General features: G+C 34.5%; 1 protein-coding gene across 12 annotated transcripts in view; it reads left to right on the top strand.

Annotated features, from left to right (window-relative positions):
* The window catches only part of LOC5579528 (innexin shaking-B), a 277,178-nt gene that overhangs the window by 237,943 nt on the left and 12,976 nt on the right, over positions 1 to 26,259 (top strand). For 9 of the 12 annotated variants that reach the window (XM_021853970.1, XM_021853971.1, XM_021853974.1 and 6 more), the window contains 5 exons: positions 6,080 to 6,234; positions 6,289 to 6,353; positions 6,423 to 6,589; positions 6,649 to 6,827; positions 24,328 to 24,500. In XM_021853970.1, coding sequence (XP_021709662.1) covers positions 6,080 to 6,234; positions 6,289 to 6,353; positions 6,423 to 6,589; positions 6,649 to 6,827; positions 24,328 to 24,500 — 739 coding nt within the window. Of the gene's footprint in view, positions 1 to 6,079; positions 6,235 to 6,288; positions 6,354 to 6,422; positions 6,590 to 6,648; positions 6,828 to 24,327; positions 25,795 to 26,259 lie in introns of those variants that run through there. The other 3 variants (XM_021853976.1, XM_001647785.2, XM_021853975.1) reach the window with 2 other exon arrangements.

Here is a 26,259-nt window from a genome sequence, read left to right as displayed (position 1 = left end):
CACTTTTTGTATGGAAATTCTACAATTTTTTTATGAGGTGTAACAGTTTGAAAACAACAACCCACAACATGTTTGCCCCTACAGCGTTATGAAGTTTGTGAATGGGCTTTCAATAAAACAATCCTTTTATTGACTGAGAGCTTTCCTTATCAATTTACCATTCTTGTACATATGCCTCTATGGACAGGGATGTCAAGGAAATTTTCAATGCAATAAGATTCACCACCGGAGGAATTTAAAAACCCATACCCTTAATATGGTCTTGCTGAACAGCTGCGTACTCTCCGATATTTGAACTTCTTGGTGACGTTCATATTTCAATTTTGTTTCTAACAAAGGCTTTCCTTTCTTATGAATATAGATTGTGCTATTGCCTTACGTTGTTACAGTGATTATTCGCGTCATAGCTGTAAGCATTTCACCAGAAATTTGCCCTTCTTTCTTAAATAGGCTGTTCTTTTAAATTTTCGTTGGATAAGCTAGTCACTAATGTTTTCATAGGGAAAAGATTTTTAAGCAAGATATCCTTAAGGCACTCATTAAAGTTAATCTTGCTGTCATTCTAATCAGAAATTTTCCCTTCATTTATCTTATTGTACTAAAACAGTCAGGTATCTTATGGAACTGCTCATCACTTTGCAGCCATCATCAGTTATTCATTGTCTGGAATCATACACTACTATTTTTGATGGTTACTTTATCGGAATTCAGCTGAATGATCCTACAAACCAACGAAAGTTTTTACTGTAGCGGCGATCAGAGGTCGAAAGAAGTGAGATAGCAGCGTCCAAAAGGAGACTTTAATACATCCTAATTTTGTGCATATTATAGCTCTCCTTTTCATAATAAATACACCCTTTTTTTTAAATAGGCTGTTCTTCAAAGAATTGCAGTGTGGCTGTGTGAATCTCAACAAAATTAGATGACAAATCCTAACAAAACTTAGTATACAAAATTAATTAGCTGAAAATGTTGCTCCTTTTTTATCGTCTTGTACCGTAAAATCGGGTGTAATTGATCAGAAGGGTGAAATTGATCATCGTACCACACGATTTTATTTAATCGTAATGGAGCACAAATATCAATGTAAGCTGCAGTAAATGAACGTTGTTTGTCGTAACTATTGTCCAATTGTGTGTTGTGAAGTTTTTTGCGTTAAAAAATGTTTATTACTATGAAAATAATGTAAAATTTCAAAATCATGCACGGTGCAGTATTGACAAACACCTATGAACTTCTATTTATAAGCAAGGAACTTCTATTTATAAGCAAGGTTTATACCATACCTGAAAGTTTGTGAGGATGCTTGAGATATATCCCTAAACCAGATTTCATCACCAAAACTCATACCAATTAGCTCATATGGCTGAAATAATTGAATTTCTGTTAGATATCATTGAATTCCTTAGGAAATTGCATACATTTAGGCGTTTTCCGCGTAATTATTGAAATTTAACTATTCGTTATTTATATAAATATTGCATTGTTAAGAATTTGACAAGCATGTTTGGATTCAGGGAGCTTAAATTTATCATGTATTCCTGCATTAAGTTGTTTGGCATTGTTAAGATTATAGAAAACAGACTAGAGAAACCGTGAAAAATGATCAATTTCACCCGAAATTACGGTATATGAAAAATGCATTGTTCAGCCAAACTTGTATAATTCTCATATGGAATGGTTCAATTATCTCCCCACCTTCTAATTATAATTAGTTTAAAAATGTTATGCAAATGAACGCTATCGGGGTAGTGACCTATTCGGGGTAGGGGCGTTCGGGGTAATGGCGTACGGGGTAATGGCATTCGGGGTTGTGGCGTTCGGGGTAGTGGCGTTCGGGGTAGTGGCGTTCGGGGTAGTATCATAGAGTCCTACCCCGAATGGGTCACTACCCCGAATGGGTCGTTACCCCAAATGAGCCATTACCCCGAATAGTATGAGATACGGTGCAGTATCTTGTTTTACGGGCAAAAATGCGTCTGTAATGAAAACTAAATAACGCGTAAAATTCGTGGGTAAAATATTCATCATATATTTTCCTTTTTTTATATATCAGCCATTCTTTCAAAATATCTTGTTGGCAACTATCTTCTGCTCATTCTTTCTGAGACAGTGCCTGTTTATCAGCTCAGTGGGCACTTTTCAGTTCAAGGGTTCATTCACAAATTTCAAAACGCCAAAAATTTACTATTTTTGACACCTACCCACCCCCTCGTACCATTTTTTGTATGGAAATTCTACATATAGTGTATGGGCTGTAACATTTTGAGGACAACCACCCACAACATCTTTTGCCCCCTTCAGCGTTAGGAAATTTGTGAATAAGCTTTTAACAAAATAAGCCATTTACTGACTGAGAGCTTTCCTTGTCAATTTACCATTCTCGTACATGTGCCTCTATGCTCAGGGACGTCAAGGAAATGTTCAATGCATAAGATCCGCCATCGAAGGAATTCGAACCCTTCAATATTTATGCTGGCTGTATCAAAAAATTACAATTTATATTATTAAAACAAGTAATGACATCCTAGCTATTGATTGCATTTGATAGATTGCCAAAAGATTTATTCTGAATAGACATATTATTTTCATATAATCGAAAGTCGGTTTTCTGTTTTGGGGTAACTTTGATAATGTAGTAGAAATCGAACAAAATTGATTGAATTACGGAACATTTATAGGGCGTTGCATACCTCTAGGCGTTTAACGCTATATGGAAATTTCTGACTAAGATAACAAAAATGGTCCCAGATTGTAAAATTGTTGTTCGCTAAGAGATTTGATACCGAATTCATGTTCTACTATAACTAAGCTTTCATGAATAAGTGACGAACTCATTATGACTTTATCAAATAGTGATCGTAGAACAGATTGTATGTAAATGTTGCAAAAATACTAAAATCTTGTAAATTTTTAACACTTCTTTTTCTTCTTTTTGGCATTAACGTCCTCAATGGTACAAAGCCTGCTTCTCAGATTAGTGTTCTTATGTGCACTTCCACAGTTATTCAGTGAGAGCTTTCTTTGCCAAAGTTGCCATTTTCGCATTCGTATATCGTGTGGCAGGTACGATGATACTTTATGCCCATGGAAGTCAAGGAAATTTCCATCACAAAAAGATCCTGGACCGACCGAGAATCGAACCCAGACACCTTCAGCATGGCTTTGCTTTGAAGCCGCGGACTCTAACCACTCGGCTAAGGAAAGCCCTTTTAATACTTGCATATACATTCTCAAATGCACTTGATTCCAACAAAAATAGCTTTGACATGAAGTGTCATACTAATACTCTTTACTTTTGCATTCGTTTTTCTTAACTGATTAACAGAAACTTCGTTATTTCGTTTAATATGTTGTGGGTCTCGCACTATCAAATTTACCCGCATTATCAAAGTTACCCCGTTTTACGGTACTCTCATTCCTGTTATTAGGACTATCTTACATATTTTGAAAGTTTTAAAACAAAAACAATCTTTATTTTATAAACATATTATAAAACATATTAATATACAAGTTCACACCAATTCGAACAAAAAAAAAATACATTGTCACGAGAATATTTTGGAGAAAATCCATCCTTTTTATACACACGTTCAATTGGAAAATGTGTATATTTTGATTTTTTGCAATACAGTTTAGATAAACCACCAAAAATTTTGTTTGAATTTTACAATATATACTTTTATATTTTTAATATCAGAGAAAATGTTAAAAAACTTTTAGGAAAAAAGGTGAAAGAAAACAACATTTGAGGATATTCAAACTTATTCAAATTCGCATAAGCAGTCTGTCAATATACGATAATAATGCTTGATCCACTTACCCCATCTCATTGAAAAGTAAGGGGAAGCGTACTATTCCAATATATTGTATTTATTTATAAAAATCACATATTTTTCATTTTTGTATGATTTTTTAGAACTGAAATATTCACCATGTGTTGTAAAAACTACTATTGGATTTTTGATTGACAGAAAACAATTTTGAAATGAATTGATTTTTGCAGTTAACAAGTTTGACTGTATTAGTGCACGTGTAGTACCAGTTTTACAGTAGTACTTATCAGTGTGATACTAAGGCTATAACCAAAAACGAAGCAATGGTGCGAAAACATTTAAAATATTCAAGTATTTAAATGATCCACTTACCCCAATGCACAGTGGTCCAGGAATCAGTTTTACGCGGAAAGATGCATTTGGAGCCTTAAAATGAAACATTAGACAAAAACGGTCTTCTACAAAGTTGTTTGTATTAGTTAAGCCCTTTGTTTGGTGTTATTGAAAATTAGGGTGGACCACATTTTCATAGAAATTGTGTAACTAGCTTTCTTATTGGTAGAAATTATATAATACATGCTTCAGCAAAGTCGTAGACCATTCAATTTCAAGCAACTTTGCCCAAAAAAGTTTTTTTGTATCTCTTAAATTGACCGATTTAGAGCTATTTTCCTACGGTGACATAGGGTGGTCCGAGAAAAACTGGTTTTCTGGCTCTTGAGTTTTCAATTCAAATTTCTCATCAAAGTAGTCTATGAACCACTTTTAGAGCTTTGAAAAATGCGTAATTTGGTGAGTGAAGAAACTCGATATCTTCTTCCGTTTGGGAGTTATTGTTGTTTTTCTCGCAAAAACATGCCTACTTTGATTGAGAATATCTCTGATTGGGGCAAACATAAAAAATATCTTTTGATAGCATTCAAAAGACAAAATAAAATTGAATATCATATCAAAAAATTACAGATGTGTTATTTTTGTTTGAAAATGCTCTGAAAAACAAAGGATTTTAAGCTGAAAAACTTTAATAACTTTTGAACTAAAATAGATACCGTAATCAGGGGTATCATTGATCAGCGGGGTAACATTGATCGGAATGACCCATCTCATAAAAAGCTCGCATTATCATTTATTGATGGAACATTTCCAAATCATGAATGGTGCTTCTCTTTCTTGTATTCATCAGCTGATAAAAGTGAAGATTATTGCGAAAATTGCGTTTACCTTATGCGTAAATTTGGCAACTTTTCGAAACAATGATTTCAATGGTTAAGGATGACACTACCAAACATTCATGTCTCACATAAGTTCTGTAAATGGTATGAGCAAGGAAAATGCGATTCTTACTAAAAACGTCATCGCCGAAAACGATTCCGTTGTCAAAACTTTCATAAGTATGTTCAATTAGGCAACATTACTGAATTACTGTTAAGAATGTAACTTTCCCTTAGCAAATTGCCTACCTTTAGGCGTATCCCGTGGTTCGAGATGTTATTAATTTTAAAATAACTCAAAAAGTAAATGACTTGTAAGCATTTGGTCTTCATATTCGGCTTCAGGGGCCATGATTTTAGTAGGTAACGACATTTCCAATATTACCGAACGTTGTTTACATAGGTGATCAATGTTACCCCATATCAGCTAAATAAAAAAATCACTTAAAACATTTTTTTTAACATGCTTAAACCTTTCAAAAAACAAAATACAGTATATAGTCACGAGCTATGGGTGGCAGTACTTGTTTTAAAAATATAAAATTTGCAACTATTGCATTTTCGAACTAAATATTCAAGAAATATTCAAAAAAATTATCAATGTTACCCCGGATTACGGTACCATCAATATTTTTGCATGAAAATTTGCGTTTTGTTAAGTTATTAAAGTCGTTCATAGACCGCTTTGACGAAGTGAAACATTGAAAAAGAGATACAAATAAATATTTATAAGACTGAGAAAGCCATAAAATTACAACTATCCTCCCAGACGCAACACTATTACTAATTAAAGCATTTCTTAAGCATAAGGAGACTACACTACGGAATATATATTTTATTTGTAAAGTTTTCTTCACACTCGCACAGATACTGTGTGATAGTGATTATAATAACAGTTTATTATTTGATAAGGTTATAATATCATATTCGCTGAATTACATATATTCATCATCCATACCTTGTACATTACATATTTTGCAATCTCAATTTTGTCACAAGAAAACATATTACATCATGCATAGTATTTAAAAACATACAAAACAAATGAAATCTTAATTAATATTTATTGACTACTTTTTATATCTTCCACAGGCAATTTTATTTTATACGCCGAGATGGCTGTGGAAGTCCTGGGAAGGAGGCAAAATACACGCATTAATGATGGACCTTGACATAGGCATTTGTTCCGAAATAGAAAAGAAGCAGAAGAAAAAATTGCTTCTTGATTATTTGTGGGATAATTTAAGGTACTTATGATAACTTTTTGAAACAAATAGATAAAAGCTTTCTTTTTCTTTTAGGTATCATAACTGGTGGGCGTATAGGTACTATATATGTGAATTTTTATCACTAGTGAATGTGATAGGTGTGTAGTGATACCTCAAACAACGTCGATTGTTAATTAACTTAAAAAATGTATTATTCTATATTCCAGGCCAAATGTTTCTAATGAACCGGTTTTTTGACGGTGAATTTATGACGTTTGGATTAGACGTGATAACGCATATGGAAGCGGATCAAGAAGATCGCATGGATCCAATGATCTACATATTCCCGAGAATGACCAAATGTACTTTCTACAAGTATGGTGTCAGCGGTGAAGTAAGTGTTGCCATTGAGGATATCCCTTAGATTGTATAATGCTTGCTTTGTTATTTTAGGTCGAACGACATGATGCCATATGTATTCTACCACTAAACGTAGTCAACGAGAAAATTTATATTTTTCTGTGGTTTTGGTTTATTATTCTGACGATACTGACGACGTTAACGATATTTTATAGAATAATTATTATTTTTTCGCCTCGAATGCGAGTGTATTTATTAAGACTAAGGTTTAGGTAAGTAAATCATTTAAACTTAAAACTGGCTAAAATATTAACGTCCCATAAAAAAATGTAAATTTTCCATAAAAAATGCAAAATTTGCCAGTAAAGAAACAAGGGTAAAATCAACAGAAAAGTTAAAAATTTCCATAAAAAAATAAAGAAGTGCATAGAAAAAACAAAATTTTCCATAAATAAAAAAATTTTGAGCAATAAATAGATTCAAAAGTGCAGTAGAATCGACAATAATCTCACTAAAAAATATCGAATTTTACATTTAAAAACCTCAAAATGTCCCTATTTTTTTCACAAAAAGCAAGAAATAACTATAAATTTTCCACAAAAAAAGCCAAAATTTGCAATAAATAAATAATAATTCGCCCACAACAAATCAAAAATTTCCATTCAAAAAATCAAAAAGAGCAATAGCAGTAAATGCAAAGTTGCAATAAACAAACCCAACTGAGCAATTCAAAATGACAATCAATACATGAAAATGTTGTAGAAAATTCCAATATTTAAGTAAAACTTTCCATAAAAGTAACGTAATTTTCCAATAATGAGTAATAATGTGTGTAATGAATTTCATAAATTTTCAGTCAAACTGAAGCATTGTTTTCACAATTGGAGCTAATTAGTCGTCGTATGTAGATGTAGACGAGGAGATGATTTGGCTTCTCCTGATGATAATGCTGATGCGGAAGATATGCGAGGGGCTCGAAGAGATGTGCGACACGCTGGAAGATGCGTTGATTAACGATTCCCGATTCAGGAACCAGAGCCCACCAGACTGTATCATTCGAGTAAATGGATGCCCCGTCGATTGGACCAACGAGGTGGATTACCTTGGCTGATCCTTCGATGATAAAAGGACCTTCCGCACGCACACGGACAAACTGAAGCAAAGGTGTACCGGCCTGCTGAAGGCAGTGTCGACGGTCCAAACTATCAGCGTAAAACAAATTAGCAACATTCAAAATGATCATCGCACCGATGGTAAACTATGCCATGCCGGTGTGGGGAACGTGTGCCGAGTCGCACAAGCGAAAGCTGCAGGTGATCCAAAACCGACTGCTCAGGATGATACTGAATGCTCCGTCCAGAACGAGAACAATAGATTTGCACCGTGCTGCAGGATGCAAAACCATTCACGATCGTGTCAACGAGGCCATCGACAGCTTCATAGCGAATGCTACTGTCTTGAAACACCCGCTCATCCGAGCGGTGGTTTTCTAGGTTATCAAATTTCTATTAGTATGTAAGTAGGTTATCAAATTAAAACAAACACGGATACTCTCAAATTATCCAAACAAATTCAACACTCTAATAAGAAAATTAGCAAGAAATCATTGATATCAAGAGCAGAACAAAGGATGAAAAATTTTAATTATAAAATTATATCACTTAAAAACTGTTAAATGTATGATACAAAACCTAAAATGTAGTGGACATAACCCAAGCAGTGACATAAGTGTTCCTAATATTGGAAGATTAGATATCCCTTGTTCCATGTTTCATTTCAACTTTGCCGAAATAATTAAAATTGTAGCGCCTAACGATGGAGTGTATTTAACAACTTTTTTTTTGTGAATTTTCGAAACCTCGCCTCCCCTCCATGTATGATTTTTTGTATGAAACATTATTTTTTTCTATATGGCAAGAAATATTTTTTCAAACCCGGCCAATCTCCCCGCTCTCCCCTCCCCTAAATTATTACGTAATTAATTATCGAACTCTAAAATGCAATTACTACATCTACGTACGACGACTAATTAGCTCCAATTGTGAAAACAATGCTTCAGTTTGACTGAAAATTTATGAAATCCATTACACACATTATTACTCATTATTGGAAAATTACGTTATTTTTATGGAAAGTTTTACTTAAATATTGGAATTTTCAACATCATTTTCATGTATTGATTGTCATTTTGAATTGCTCAGTTGGGTTTGTTTATTGCAACTTTGCATTTACTGCTATTGCTCTTTTTGATTTTTTGAATGGAAATTTTTGATTTATTGTGGGCGAATTATTATTTATTTATTGCAAATTTTGGCTTTTTTTGTGGAAAATTTATAATTATTTCTTGCTTTTTGTGAAGAAAATAGGGACATTTTGAGGTTTTTAAATGTAAAATTCGATATTTTTTAGTGAGATTATTGTCGATTCTACTGCACTTTTGAATCTATTTATTGCTCAAATTTTTTTTATTTATGGAAAATTTTGTTTTTTCTATGCACTTCTTTATTTTTTTATGGAAATTTTTAACTTTTCTGTTGATTTTACCCTTGTTTCTTTACTGGCAAATTTTGCATTTTTTATGGAAATTTTATATTTTTTTATGGAACGATTAATTGTCTGCCCTTAAAACTTCACTGAAATGATTTTTACTCTTAAAACTACTTAATCCATGGTAAAATTACGAATTTCACCAACGATTTTCAACCGTCTCTATATATTCTGTTAACTCTACCAAAACATAGTTAGCATCACTACAAATGAATATACATTCGATTGATTTAGCCACATTTGCAGTATTCATGACTAGAAACATTCTTGATCTGACAAGTTTAGCATTACTTTTTTGAGCATACTGTGTTGTATGCCATGCGTCATGGATTGCAATACAACTCTTTGTAGTGGATGCCGCTATGGACATGGTCACATTTATAGCACTGCGCAGTGATATACACCAGATTATAGTAAACCTAACAGATTTTTGTAGTCGGTTGAAAGTCGTTGTCGCAGTTCTTTATTTTATCATGAATTCGGAAGATTAGGAATGTTGTTTGGAGTAATACACAATTTCACGTTCCAATTTTCAATGTTATACTATTTTTTGAGAATCCCGTTCGCCAGCCAGTGTGTGGTTTCCGATGTAATACCTTTGTTTTTTTAAGTATAAAAATTTCTTTGGTGGCTATTTTCATGATAGGTACCTAGAGTTTTTCTAGAATATTTTCTGCCACAACTGATGTAGGTACAAGAGAACTTTTTTTTTTAGAAAATCTCCCCTGAAATCTTGGCCCTTGGCGGTTGCAAACGGTTTGGTGACAAACCGTCGAAAGACAAAACGTCGAATGCCAACTTTTCAAAAGCAAAATTGAATACCGAATCAGACAATCGTTTGAACTGAAAAGTTGATACATTGATACATCGTTGGATCAAGATTTCTTCAGATTAGTGCTCTAGATGTTTTGAGGAATATCTTCAATACATTTTCACCTTAAATAAATTCTTTATAAAATCACTGTTTATATGATCAGGAATGAGTTCGCAGAAACTACTGGATTATTTTTTTAAGCAACAGTTTCAATAAACAAGAATTTTTCGAATATTTTTCTTTTGAATCATAAATTTACTTCAAGAATTTTCAGGAAAGTAACTCAAGTAAATTTGTGTAAAAATAGAATAAGTTCCATACATAAGGCAATACCAGGGAGAGATTCTGGCCTGTATAATTTCTGCCTATATATCCTCTTCCCAGTCTCGATGATCACAGGGAAACAGATCGCAGAATTATGGTCTTTTCAGTAACATGTATATACGATCGCACCCCCATGCCTTTCTTAGAATGTTGAAAAGTGCAGAGAGAAACAAGGTTTTTTTTTTTTCAAAGTTTAAACATTCATTTGGTGACATTTTCAACCAGTCACAACTGATTTACAAAAGAACTATTCTAGAAAATCGCAACTAAAAAAATCGTAAAGAATTTTTATTTAACAAATCCAACATTTTTATTTTTATTTAACAAATCCGGTTGATCTTGTGGGAAACTTCCACAAATTTTGTTATATTGTTTTAATCAATTCGGAAACTGTTTTAACTTATCGTGTTTTTGCCAACGATGTTAATTCTCGAAACTTTGACTTGAGAAGCGCCCTTAATAAAAATGCATCTTTAAAAATTTTACCGAATTCGTCAGGCCCCCTGAATGCTTTCGCCCTGGGCCATTGGAGCATTCCTCAAAATTTCTCCATGATAATTTTCATATAAACCTACATTGTCTTTGGGCCACTCTTAAATCTCAACCTTAAGAGCTGAAAAAAATTCGTTAGGTATATAATTTTCAATTTTTTTTGAATTTGAACTTCCCTTGTGAACAGATGACCAAATAAGCTATCAATTCTTCACTATATCGTTAGTGTTTCTAACTTGTGTGCTGAAAAATGCCCCACTGCAAACTTTTGCGAACTTTAAGAAATCTATGTTAAAAACAGAACTGATCTTTTATAGTTTAAGATAACGACCTAAAAGTCATTAGTACCAAGTACACTCCCGTGCATAAGTTTGGGTTCACACCCTAAAAAACATACAAAAGAGTTCAGCCCATATCTCTGAGTACACGTCCAATTGAAACTCTCTAAGCCGCATTCGAAAGGCAAAGGGTTATTATTATTTCGTATGTATTTTTCCGAAATCATTTTTTTTTTTCAATTTTATATACCAAATGTTTATTTAAAGTTGTGGCATTTTTCAAAAAACACACTGAAAAAACATAGCTAATTTCCTCAGCATTGGATCGATCAAAATTTAAAACAAGGTGTCATTAGAATCGTAATTTTATATTCTTTGAAGGGCACTCACTTTTTTTTCGGAAAAATCTGAAAACTGTTCAAAATCAATGAAACAGTCATTCAAGTGATCGTGCAAAAGTTTGGGTTCACCCCTAAGTATGATGCAAATCGTGCAAAAGTTTGCACGATTTGCATCATATATGAGCCGCACGAAAATCATTTTTGTCAATCTTCTTCTTTCTGGCATTACTTCCCAACTGGGACAAAGCCTGCTTCTCAGATTAGTGTTCTTATGAGCACTTCCACAGTTATTAACTGAGAGCTTTCTTTGCCGATTGACCATTTTTGCATGTGTATATCGTGTGGCAGGTACGAAGATACTCTCCTCTCCTCTCTCCTCTTTCTGGCATTACGTCCCCACTGGGACAGAGCCTGCTTCTCAGCTTAGTGTTCTTATGAGCACTTCCACAGTTATTAACTGAGAGCTTACTGTGCCAATGACCATTTTTGCATGTGTACATCGTGTGGCAGGTACGAAGATACTCTATGCCCTGGGAAGTCGAGAAAATTTCCAACCCGAAAAGATCCTCGACCGGTGGGATTCGAACCCACGACCCTCAGCATGGTCATGCTGAATAGCTGCGCGTTTACCGCTACGGTTATCTGGGCCCCCGAAGATACTCTATGCCCTGGGAATCGAGAAAATTTCCTTTACGAAAAGATCCTCGACCAGCGGGATTCGAACCCACGACCCTCAGCATGGTCATGCTGAATAGCTTTTTTGTCAATATAACTGCCATTTTTCAATCGATTTTCATATTTCATAGCTTTTTCAAACGCAAATAATGGCGCGCAAATGATTGATTTGAGATTTCACAGAGTTTTCGTGTTTTTAGTAAGTTTAGGTGAATAGAAAAGAGTTAGCTATGTTTTTTCAGTGGTTTTTGAAAAATGCCACAAGTTTAAGTAAAAATGTAAAAATAAATTTCAAAGCTGTTTTTGGAAAACTACATACGAAGTTAGAAAAAAAAAACTCTTTGCCTTCCAAATGCGGCTAAGAGAGTTTCAATTGGACGGGAAATCCCAGAGATATCAACTGAACTCTTTTGTATGTTTTTTAGGGGGTGAACCCTAACTTATGCACAAGAGTGTATGTGAATCTTCGTTTCTGAGTACAAAAACAATAAACCTCTGGGAGATAGAGGATTATCTTCTCTGCCTAATTCATGATTGGGAGTCTAGATAGCCGTACACACGAAGCTATTCAGCAAGAGCAAGCTGAGTGTCGTGAGTTCGTATCCCACCGGTTGAGAATCTTTTCGTAAAGGATTTTTTTCTCGACTTCCCAGAGCATAGAGTTTCTTCGTGCTTGTCGCATGATATACACATCCAAAAATGGTCAATTGGCAAAGAAAGGCCATAAAAGGTATGAATGTTGTCTGTTCATAAGTATGTTCAGAAACAACATGCAACAGACCAATGGCTCTTAGGACGTTCTTATAATTTTTACGAGAAATGAAAATTGAAAGGATTCACTTAAGGATTAACCTTAAAAATTTTTTTCAAGGGATAGATAGGGGGAGGATTGAAATTTGTGGATATTAAGAAAAAAAACATCACAGGATTTCACCTTAAGTCAAGAAAATACATATGTTTTACAATGCCACTTACTGTACCCGCTTTAAGTATGCATTCACTTCATCGAGAATTGAAACAATCATTTAGAATATTGCATCTACAAACGTCCCCAAAAGTGGAGTGTGCAGTGAATATGGATATGTAGGACATGCCCTCAGCACAAAAATTACTGGGTAGAATAGTCAGAGGATTGTCCTACCCATAATTTTATATAACCCTAAACCAGTGGTCCTCAGCCAAACCGATTAGACGGGCCATCTCAACTTTTTCAAAATTAATCACGGGCCAAGACTTGTGAAGATTAATTTTATGAGTCTTCAATGGGATTTCAAAAATCGTTATTTCTATGAAGACAATACCAAGTTTTTTTTAAACTATGTTAATTAATATAACAGAATTCATGAAAATTAATGCATTTGGCTGGAAAACCACCTTGAAATACTATTGGAAAACTTAAAACAGAGAATTATTTGTGCACTTAACTCAAATCCGATCAACATGTCACTTACAGTGTTGGACAATACATTTGCTACTTTTTCGATTTTCAATACAAAATTATCAACATTAGAGGCTTATATTTAGGTAAATTATGGATCGATTCATATTAAATTTTCACAGAACCTCAGACATAATTTTAAATTAAACATATATTTTTTACTGTTTTTTCTCTTTTTACAATTTGAAAATGAGTTGTGTAAATTTTAGAACACAATTTTTTAAAATTTACGCAACTCTAAAAAATTACGAAAAACATTGATAATATCTTTAGCAAATTGTACATTAAGATGCGATGCACAATTATACTGGAGACACTTATTTTGTAGGTCTTTTTTATTGTAATATAAATCATTTAATTTTTTTTGTAAAAAAATCATTTCAAACGAATTGTTATTACCAGCCCTGTCGTCGTAAAATTTGTGCTTCTTAGTCGTCCATTTTTGAGGGGGGCGTTACTATACCCCAGAGGGCGCTTCTATTTTTCTTCTTTTTTTTAGGCGTTAATGATGTTTTCTCATAAGAAATATCATACATATTTTAATATATAGGGATCAACTATGACGGAAGTTATATTTGCTATGAGTTTTCGACTTTCAGTCTGTACAGATCGTAAACGGAAATCCAAAAACCCTTAGCAACATTTTATTATATAAAAATTACAAATATCACAAATACTTTAATATACATTCCTAACAAACGAAAACCAATATGCTTTTGCACGTATTTAGTTTGCGTTCCATTTCTATTAAAATGTGGAACGAAGAGATCAAGTACATGGGCTGAAAATTATTTAGTTCAAAAAAAGTGAAAATTTGTTAGTTCTTGTACCAATTGAATCTACCATAACAATGCTTGCGACTGTTTCCTAGAGTCTAACAACTAAGACTATTACGATGTGCCCTTTAAAAAGAAATCTCAATCCATGAAATAAACTCAGTCTTTTAGAACCTATCACTCAATGTAAAACGGATCAACGAGTGCAAATCACTGCCTCAAATTTCAAAATTTTTCTTATGTTCGGCATTTTGCTTTTAAAACAATATATAGTTATTGCATTTCGCTTTTAAACAAAATTGTGAAAAATTTGAGCAAATTGATGCAACAGTTTTCAAGTAACTACCATTTATGTTTCTGGTACCATTTTGCCCGTATAAAGCTCTTCAAAAGTCAAAGCAAAATTTTGACAATACAACTGAATTATATGATATTTTTTATTAGTTGAATTTCTTGTATTTCATTTTGTTTCATAAATTGACTAAGAACAAAATGGCCTTGTACAAAATATGATGTTTGTATTTAAACATAAATTAGTTCATTCGGTTAATACTATTGGACAAATTTATGCAGCTGCTAAAACTCAGTTTTTCATAAACTTTTTGTTGCTGATCTCAGAATTCTAAACGAAGCGCTAACGGTTCACCATTTTTCTGATAAAATTCAAAATGGAGTCGAATTCAAAATGGTCTCCAAAATTATTTTAAATTGAACTACATCTCTCCTCCATGCGATGCCCCTTAGATTGCTTTGTGTTTCAAGGAATATATGGGAAGAAAGATACGTGAAGAAATACATAGAATTTATTCAAAAACTGAGCTTTTTGCAAACTGTCAAGCCTACCCGAGCAGAAGAAAATAACTAGTGAATACCAAATTGAGGTATTCCATACCAGATAATTTCCAATACCTAATACCTGAATGAGGTATGAATGGGCCCTGCATAAGAGGTAAAATACCTCAAATAATACCTTCTGCATATTCTACAAATACCAAGCCAATAATTAGATCAGGTATTGTAATACCTAAATAATACTTGATGGATTTTCATATAAAAGTGAAATTTTTCAATAGTAGTACAATACCTCCAGCAGACCTCAATGTCTGTGTAATACCTCAATGAAGTATTTTTAATTGTTTTAAAGATTTTTTTCAAAACCATTACAATACCAAATTGGGGCCCAGATAGCCGTAGCGGTAAACGCGCAGCTATTCAGCATGACCAAGCTGAGGGTCGTGAGTTCGAATCCCACCGGTCTAGGATCTTTTCGGTTTGGAAATTTTCTCGACTTCCCAGGGCATAGAGTATCTTCGTACCTGCCACACGATATACACATGCAAAAATGGTCATTGGCATAGTAAGCTCTCAGTGAATAACTGTGGAAGTGCTCATAAGAACACTAAGCTGAGAAGCAGGCTCTGTCCCAGTGGGGACGTAACGCCAGAAAGAAGAAGAACAATACCAAATTGAGGTATTGACAACTGAACAATACCTTATTTTGGTATGATACCAATATATGGTATGTATAAGTTATTGGGGAGTTATTTGTTCCTGCTCGGGTAGGGTTCATTAATTTGATTTTTTTTTTCGTTTTTTTATAAGGGTTTAAACTTGATTAGTCAGTTCATTCGCCTCGCAATTTTAATAAACCAAAACGCTTCTCCTCTAGTTTTATGAAATTGAAGCGAACTACGACACAAACTGTAATTCTAATTATATATACCAATGGTAACCACATTTCAGCGATAATTACTCAACCATAACCCAAAACATTTTAAACGAAGTATTATGCGTATTCTCAGTCCTGTCAGACTAAGAAAACTTGAAGACTTGATTAGGAAGCAAAGAAAAGTTTTAAAGTTAAAAATAAATAAATTAATACTTAAGATATAATGCTTCAATTGATTGATTATGTTTGAGCGGAAAGTAATATATGAAGCGTATGTATAGAAAAATATTATATTTATTTTCTTTTAAAAATAACCAAATAATTAGGTAAGTTTACAAAGATTTTTTTAAGTTTTCTAAAAGCAGGACATCTAGTTCGATTTTTTTTTTAACTTAAAGAAGAGGTGTTCAATTTTCAGCCAAATATATGGCTTAAATTAAAATAAAATATCGCTCTTGAGGTGATATCAAAATGGAAAAAGTCAACAATTGCTCTCGATTTCAATATATTTCGCTATTGTTTTATCTATTGTAGTTTTACGTTAGATATATTTGTGAATCTTGGAATTGTCAAGTATAAATTACAGAAGGGTTTCAAACTAATTTCATGAAATTTAAAAACACAAAATTGCTGCTCTTTTTGCATACTTGACTCTGAAAGTTCACTTGAAAATTATTGGCCCAAAATAAACCAGGGGAATGAACTGACTGTCTTAAGAACATATGATTTGAAGATTTTTTCAGCTTTAAACATTCTTTTTCATTCTGGCGTTACGTCCCCACTGGGACAGAGCCTGTTTCTCAGCTTAGTGTTCTTATGAGCACTTCCACCGTTATTAACTGAGAGCTTACTATGCCAATGACCATTTGTGCATGCGTATATCGTGTGGCAGGTACGAAGATACTCTATGCCCTGGGAAGTCGAGAAAATTTCCAGCCCGAAAAGATCCTCGACCGGTGGGATTCGAACCCACGACCCTCAGCTTGGTCTTGCTGAATAGCTGCGCATTTACCGCTACGGCTATCTGGGCCTCTTTAAACATTAACATATTCCATCAAACTTCGAGAGTGGTCTTCGGCCTTTTAATTATCACGTGCTGTTATAGAAGGATATCTCAAAAAAATTTAACCAACAATTTCTTTAATAATACCGAATATTTGGGATCAAGCGCATACAGCTCTGTAGGCAAATCGTAATATCCATTTAATAAAGGGATAATGCTACTTTGCCCTAAATATTAATTCCCCAAATGTCGTTTCCTCGAACGTCGGTCCATTGAATGTCTGTTCTCCGAATATCCCGTTTCACAACTTCCTTCATTTCAAAGTAGTGAACGGACCAGGCACTCTGTCACTGACCTTCATGAACTGTATCACTTCTCGAAGTGACAGGTCAATTGGAAAAATGGGATTCGAGGAAGAGGGTTATTCGGGGAACTATCATTCGCATAAGCGACATTTCAGGAAAAGTAGCACAATCATTAGATAAATAGTATGGAAATATAATATGAGACAAAATATAGATATTATAAACAACATATAACACGGAAATAACTCACAAATATAATAAATAAATTGCTCAGCATACACAATCAACATTGATCCTGATTGCATCACTCGTTCCCGCAAGAGCAGACAATGCAACTAAAGGACCAAATACTACTCTCCACTTGAAAACCGTTAGTTAAGGTCATAGAGCAAACAAAATTTAATTGTATTTTTACAGGGCGTAAAGATGCAGCTGATCTACGTGAAACAAAGTATTATAACTTCAGGGCGTTGATACAGAATGAAAAATTTGATTGATTTTTACAGGGCGTTACGATTCAATTCATTAATGTGGACTTAGTTTAAATTACTGCAGGATGGTGATAGAGCTTGGAATTTTCAATTGATGACCTAGAAAACATTGAGATGTACCTGATATACATAGAATAAGCTCAAATTACTCCAGGGTGGTAATACAGTTTGGAATATCCAATTGATCTTCTAAAGGGCATTACGATGCACCTGAACTACATAAGATAAGCTTGAAATATTACAGGGCGTTGAACAGGCTAGAATTTCCAATTGATGGTATACAGGACGTTAAGATGTACGTAATATACGTGAGAAAGGAACAAATTAATCCAGGGCGTTGATATTTTTGACAATTTCGATGACATCAATCAGAGCGTTAAGATGCACCTGATCTTCAAAGGATAAAGTCAAATTACTCCAGGGCGTTGATACTGCTAAGCAATTTCTGTTGATTTTCAACAGGGCGTAAACATGCTCCAGATCTCTCAAAGATCATTATGAAATAAAACGGAATTACTTCAGACCATTGATATTGCTTGATCGATTGATGTTATACAAAGTGTTAAGATGTTTCTGAACTATGTGAAATAAGGCCAAATTACTCCAGGGCATTGCAAAAGCTTGGAATTTTTAATTGATGTCCTACAGGGCGTTGAGATGTACCTGACATACATGGAATGAGCTCAAATTACTCCAGAGCTGTATCAGTGAGCTTGGAATTTTCAATGGATACAGGTCATTAAGTTGCACCTGATTTACGTAAGACAAGGTCATTGGACAAGGTCGTAAGACAAGGAAAATAGATATCGAACAGGGCGTTGATATGAATTGATTACATGACACGAGTCCAAATTACTCCAGGACGTTGATGCTGCATGGAGTTTTCAATTGATGTCCTACAGGGCGTTAATGTGCACTTTATCTAAGATCTACGTGAGACAAGGTCGAATTACTCCAGGGCGTCAATACAGATTGGAATTGAACTACGTAAGATAAGGTCAAATGAGTGGAGGGCGTTTATAAATCTTGATATTTGTCCCACAGGCCGTTAAAATGCAGCTTATTTACATGAAACAAGGTCAAATCACTCCAGGGCGTTGATAAATCTTGGAATATTCAATTGATGTCCTACAGGGCGTAAAAATGCACTTGGTCTACGTAAAATGAGGTCACATTACTCCAGGACGTTGATAAAGCTTGAATTGTCAATTGATGTCCTACAGTGCGTTGAGATGTATTTGATCGACATGGGATTAGCTCAAATTACTCCGGGGCGTTGATAGAGCTTGGAGTTTCTATTGATGTCATACAGGGCGTCAAGATGCACTTGATTTACTTGGGATGAGGTTAAATTAATCTAGGGCATTTATACAGCTTCAAATTTTTAAATAATGTCCTACAGCCCTGTACGTTAAGATGCTGCTGATCTATATGAGACAAGTTAAAATTACTCTAGGGCGTCGATAGATTGTAGCTTTTAATCGATGCATGGCATTGAGGTGCACCTGATCAACGTGAGACAAGGTCAAATCAGTCAAGGGTGTTTATACATCTTGACATTTGTCCCACAGGGCGTTAAGATGCAGCTGATTTACATGGGGCGAGTCCAAATTACTCCAGGGCGTTGATAATGCTTAAAATATTCAAGTGATGTGGGCATAAAGATGGACGTAAAGATGCACTTGGTCTACATAAAGGAGGTCAAGTTACTCCTAGGCGTTGATAAAGCTTGAATTTTTAATTGATGCCATACAGGGCGTTTGGATTCTATGGATCTATACGGGACAAAGTAAAATTACTCCAGGGCGTTGATACAGCTTGGAGTTTTCAATTTTGATCTACGTCGTATAAGGTGAAATTACTCTAGGGCGTTGACACAGCTCGTAAATTTTTATGGATTTTTTACAAGGCGGTAATATTTTATATATGAAGTTCTAAATGAAATAAGGTAACATTACTCCAGAGCGTTGGTTGGTACAGGTTGGAAATTTCGATTGATATCTTATTGACTTCGGGTGAAAAATTGTAAGAAAAATCTGAGAAAAGCTTCTTAGTCGTCGACTAAGCGCGACTAAGCAGGACGACAGGGCTGGTTATTACTTTTAATCTCGTGAATAAAAAAATTACTTTAAAATATATGTTGCACGTAATGTTGGACATGATGTGAGACTTTTATTCAAATTTGCCACCAAAGTTGACCATTTTGTATGGAAAAAAAGATAAAGTTGCAATTTATTGTCCATTACTGCATATCTCTTTGTATTTAAGCTCCTCAACCTTTCAAAAGCAAATCTTTAAGATATTACCAGATATAGGAGATATTTGGGAAAAATTCCCAGATTAAGCCAAAATTATAAAGAAAATAATTCTGCAGACACCTCTACAACACTCAGATTCTGCTTCTATTTTGTAAACTAAAATATGAAAATAAGAAAGATTAGTAGGGATTTGAAGATTTTTTGCAGGCCTTAGCCTACCATAGATTCCTTTTTGGATTCAAGAAAATTTAAGTTTTTAAAGGAGCTTTGAACCTTTGAATAATTGTGAGCTTTTTCTGAATTGATAAAAACAACTGATATCATATTACTCTTTATGCCATGATGATGGATAACCGCAGGCACATTTTACATGAGTTCAATGACTGACTTTTCAAGAACAAAGGAATATAAACCCTACCATAAAAATATACAACATGCGGGCCGCATCACATTAATATTCAAAATCCATTCGCGGCCCGCACAAAACCTGCTCGAGGGCCGCAGTTTGGTGACCACTGCCCTAAACAAAAGATTATAAAATATTCGATGAACAATACAATACTTCAATATGTGTATTAAGCTGTTTCAAAAAATAAAAATAACTGCTAGAACATTAAGCTGAGAAGCAGACTTTGTCAATTGGTTGAGTCATAACGCCGACAAGAAGAACAACATATTTGGTCTATAGTCTTTCGAGGAAGTGTCCATGGAAACCGAAGGAGGACTCGAGAATGTCCATGTCTAACGTGACATAAATTGTGCTAAGCGGCATTGAAAGAAAATGAAAATTGTACTGACAGAGGTCTTCAAAAATGGAAGACATGGTTTTCCAGGTAATGGTGTTTTCCGGTAAATGGTCTTCCGATAAATTGCATTCCGGGTCATTCTTCTTCTTTTTAGTATTACGTCTTCACTGGGACAGAGCCTGCTTCTCAGCTTAGTATTCTTATGAGCACTTCCACAGTTATTAACTAAGAGCTTTATTTGCCAAAGTTGCCATTTTCGCATTCGTATATCGTGTTTTTTTTTTATATAATTTTCGCCGAATTTTCTAGCAAACCTAACCCGGCTATTTGGGGAGCACATGGGGTTTAGGCTCTGAGATTCTTACTTAACGTTCTATTACGGTCGACTGCGGATGCACGTCTCGAATGCGGTAACGAAGAACAAAAAGAAAACAACTCTATACCACTCCACTTTTACTTTCTTATGCTTGGGCTACAAGTCCGATGTCCCCCTGAAACTACCTAATGGTATTACTTCAGGAAGCAGAGGGCTTGTTGATGCATCTACGCCTTTTCGTCACCTCTTGCTCAATTCGATCCTCGACCGACCGGGAATCGAACCCAGACACCTTCAGCATGGCTTTGCTTTGTAGCCGCAGACTCTAACCACTCGGCTAAGGAAGCCCGCGGGTCATGCTATAGAATCAATAATTCCATGAAAAAAAAAATCGGTTATGAAAAAATCGAATAAGAAAAAAAATATTATTTTGAAACAAAATGCTCGCTTTAACGAACAAATTAAGAATTTGATTTGTTACGGGAAATATGTAAATTAATTTCAACTGCTCCAGAATAAGTGAAGTAAAGTGGGACAAAAGTTCGAGTGGGGTAAGAGTTTCTTTTTAAGATTTCAAGCTCAATTCAAAACAAAACTTATGAATGTCATGGTAGTACGAATGCTATTCAAGTAAGAGACTTTCACTCCAAATATCATAGAAATCGATTCTGATTGGGAAAAGTTATGGCTATTTGTTGTTTTTCGACGTAAATATTGAAATTTTTGGTCAAACTTTCGTTGCATGGAACCAAATAAAGAAGAAATATTTTTCAATATTTTATGTAAGGGCGTTTCTAGGCCTATCATAAAGATGCTTTGAGGTGTATTAGTTTTTGCATCAACGCTTAGAAGCAATTTTTGGCCCACAGTGTGGCAAAAGTTCGAATCAGCGGGGCAAAAGTTCGATCCATGTATAAACTTATAGAAAAATTGCGAATTGCCTAAAATCCACATATGAGCTTTAAATTTAGCGAAATTTGCCTGTTCGTGCGAAAGATATCTCCAAAATGTTCCATTTTCACTTAGTTTTGCGAAAAACTGCTATTTTTGGGCATATTACAATTAACCCTGTTTTGGGCAATTTTTTTTTTATGAAAATTTAGTGTGTATTTTTCAGCAAACGTAAGTTTACGGCTGATTTAAAGTACGCCTGTCATAACAGTATCAATATTTTGTGCTTTAGGCAGCTAACTTTTGCCTCTCACTAGATTCGAACTCTTGCCCCACCAGTGGGGCAAAAGTTCGTTTAAGACAATCAATTTTGAAACTGTTATAGCTAAAAATGGGTAAATATTTTGAGTATGTTCAGCAATATTATAGCCAATATGTTGAAGGTTCACTGTACGGTATTTATTTTGTTTCAACTTCTATTGTTTTTCTGTAAACTTTGATTTTACCACTAAGGTCGAACTTTTGCCCCACCTTACTCTATAGAATCAAGAATCGAATGCGCGGTGTGGAACAAAAACGATTTATTGAACCAACTTAATACATATATTGAAGTGTTCTACAGTTCATTAAATATTATTTCAACTTTTGGTTTATATAATCATGGGTAGGACAACCCTCTGACAATTCAAACAGGTATTTTTATGCGTGGGACATGTCCAACCTATCCTATTCACTGCTTGCGCCACTAAAATAGTCAAAAGGGACTTTACGGTAGTAATATGCATGAATGAAAGAATTAATTATCGAAATATATTTTTTGCAATTCCGTTGCAAATCAATCAACTTTTCATTGAGAAGTTGATCAACATAACGGCCTACTTTTCCTACTGAAAAAACAGTGCTGAAAAGTGCTACTTTTCAGCACTCTTTTCGGTGCTGAAAAGTAGCACTTTTCAGTACTGTTTTGGTAAGCATCAACCGAACAACCCAGTCTCTTCATGTCATTTGTGCTTATTTGCGCGGCGTGTGAGTCGAGACGAGTCCTTCGCACCTCGGGTGATGTGAGGCGACTAATGTTAATCCAATGGGAGCGAGTCGACAATTGTCCCTCATTCGACTCGTATCTCCGCGCAGAATAAGCATAATTGCATCTGATTCTAGATCCGTTGTGCGATCTGATTCCGACAGGGGCTGTCCATTAACCACGTGATCAGTTTTTTGGGATTCCTGGTCAACCCGCTCCCCCCTCGTGGTCATTTGTCCATACACAAATTTATAAAATATGTATAGACCGTGATCATTGGCCAGACGCTCCCTCTCCCCATGAATGACCACGTGATTCTGAATAGCCCAACATTTGTAGTCAGCAACTGTTTGTGCTGTCTTACCTGATTTCGATGGGAGCGTGAAAACTTGTGACATTCATGGGTAGGTACTACTGTATCACAGCCTACGTGATTGAAAAATACTGAATTGATACTACGCATGGATGTGTGCCCGGGCATGCCCATGTGGGTTCTCTTGAAATGTTTGTTTGTGCTTTTAGAGTTCATCCAGCTGAAATGGCATTTTTCGAAATAGCAAAAAATGTTGTAGGCAACTCGTTGCAAAACTCGATTTTTTCAGCACTCTTTGTATTTATCCAACTCGGCGAGCCTCGTTGGATAAATGTACAACTCGTGCTGAAAAAATCATCATTTTGCAACTTGTTGCCTAAATAACTATTTTGCAATTCCGCTGCGAATCAATCAACTTTTGATCGAGAAGTTGATCAACATAACGGCCTACTTTTCCTATTGAAAGAAGCAGTGCTGAAAAGTGCACAGGCTAGCGATTCTGATGTGGGATAGGATCGTCCAGCATTTGTAGTCAGCTACTGTCTGTGCTGTCTTACCTGTTCTTTCCTCCAATAGGGATGGGAGCAAGAAAATTTGTGACATCCATGGGTACTACTGTTTCACAGCCTACGAAAAACACTGAATTGAAACTACGCATGGCTGTATGCCCATATAAATTCTCTTGAAATCTTGAAATGTTGCATGCAACTCGTTGCAAAAACTCGATTTTTTCAGATCATCATTCTGCAACTTGTTGCATAAATAACTGCTGAAAGCATCACTTTATTTTAGGAATTAATCTTCTAAACCCTCATAAGGATTTGATGCACGGATTCTTCGATTAAATTTTGAATAATATCTGTTGCCGTTTATCCTACCCACGGTTTTGAACGCAATCGCCTGTTTTCAACTTTCTGGGATTTCATAACATTCAAAATGACTGTAACATTACATAGTCGAGCAATAGACAATTCACTTTAGATGAAATGAGTAAATAATGATGTACTTTATTAATGACTATTTACTTTACTACTTTACTTTCTGATTACTAATATTTGTTTATACTTTCAGGTTAGTTCGTCGCGACGCTATAGAGATTATAGTAAGACGTTCGAAAATGGGCGATTGGTTTTTATTATATAGATTAGGTGAAAATTTAGATAGTATTATATTTCGTGATGTTATGCAAGATTTAGCGAATCGTCTACATAATAATCAACACCATCGTGTACCTGGTATGAAAGGTGAAATACAGGATGCATGATATTGGCTATCATAGATCTTATTTGTTATCACTATGCTGTTTACTTGTTATTTTTCTCTTCGTATTTTTGTATTTCAAACTTTTATTTGTATAAATGTTATTCAATATAATTTATTATTGCGACGTTAGCATCATCAAACAACACAAATCACGAATATAAAAGACTTTTTAACGAAAACATAACACATTAGAACGATAAAATGTTTGTAGCGAAACACTAAAATGACTTCCATAAATGCTGATCCACACAGTTAATTATTTGGCACGATCAATATAATATGTCTAGTCTTAGTTTTAATTTGGCCAAAGAGTATCGTCGCTACCTTCAGTGACATGTTATGTTTAAGGGAAATGAGATATTTGAATGATGAATATTGTGTAGATAACCAATGACGATAGAATCTCACTATATCGAGTCAATCATGAATGAAATTATATTGTAAATAAAGTTGATAACGAGAACGACGGATAAGATTAAGGGTTAATGATTTGCACCAGAATGACAAGATTTCAATTACGATATCATACACACCTTCACAAACTTACACATCATCGCATGATGCCTACGTTCACAATATACCATGAAATTATGTATGGTTATCAACTTCACCACAATTGTTCAACTATTATGTTGTAGTTTGATTTAGCAAATCTTTAATTTACGCTTCACTTTATTGTGCACTTCATTATCTCCTATTACGATTGATAGATAAGACATTCAGTTCTATCTGTAAATGGATTTATCAAACATGTCCTCAAATAAAAGAAAATCAAGTTATTTTACTGTGCAGAAGGCCGGCTCCAGAGGCACGTTTCTAGATTTCAATGTTTAATTATATAAGGAAAACTAGGGTCATTAAAGGCATTTGGGTAGACTGGATATCCTTTATATTTTCGCCTGTTGATGTATTTTCCTACGCTCTGTTACTTAGTATAAAGCACGCTAAGTGCGTAATATTTAAACTGAAATTTATAAGAAAGTTTATATAGTTCAGGAACAAAACAGTTAAAATTCTGCGATGACAACAACAGTTTGTATTTGTTTTTATTTATTTTTTTCTTTTTACAATATGAAGTGTAGCTTTTTCTAAATCCAAAACAAAAGTTTCCAATTATTCAAACTGTAGAGTAAAATGCGTTCAACAGGTGAAAACTGTTATAAGCCATAGAGTTTCCATAACACCATTCGAACTCAATATTTTTTAAATAATTTTTGTTCTATTATACTCTATATTTTCTGTAATGATTTCAAAAATAAATGCCACTTTACTTTACTCATTGGATTTTTATTTATTTTTTTCTTCAAAATTTCCTCTTTTTGAATTTTATAATAAATTTGCACTGTATTTATATATGACTTAATTAAATATATAGGAGAAGGTATGGACCGTGATTGTTTTATATTATATTTTGTTATGGCTATATCAGTCATGCGGGCTATATCGGGTCACAGGCCTGTGTTGGTAACAAAGCTCAAAGCTTTGAGCCAACTCTTCTCCAGTGGAGAAGCTAGGTAGAATACAGGACGCTTCGATGCTTAGGGGGAGATCCCCCAGTACCGGACAGCACCCAATACCGGCCAAAGTCGAAACATTAAGAAATCATGGTCCAATCAGGATGGTGTATTAGTAAAAAAGAAAGCTATCACGGAGACTAATGTTTGCGTAGAATAACACATCCTTGAAATATGCATGCCTTTTTAAAAAAGTAGAAAAGTTTGAAAATCTTTGAAAAATTTA

Source organism: Aedes aegypti, chromosome 3 (genome assembly GCF_002204515.2).
Source record: "Aedes aegypti strain LVP_AGWG chromosome 3, AaegL5.0 Primary Assembly, whole genome shotgun sequence".
NCBI lineage: Eukaryota > Metazoa > Arthropoda > Insecta > Diptera > Culicidae > Aedes > Aedes aegypti.
The sequence above is the reverse complement of the archived record's forward strand: the minus strand, read 5'-3'. Positions and strand labels throughout refer to the sequence as shown.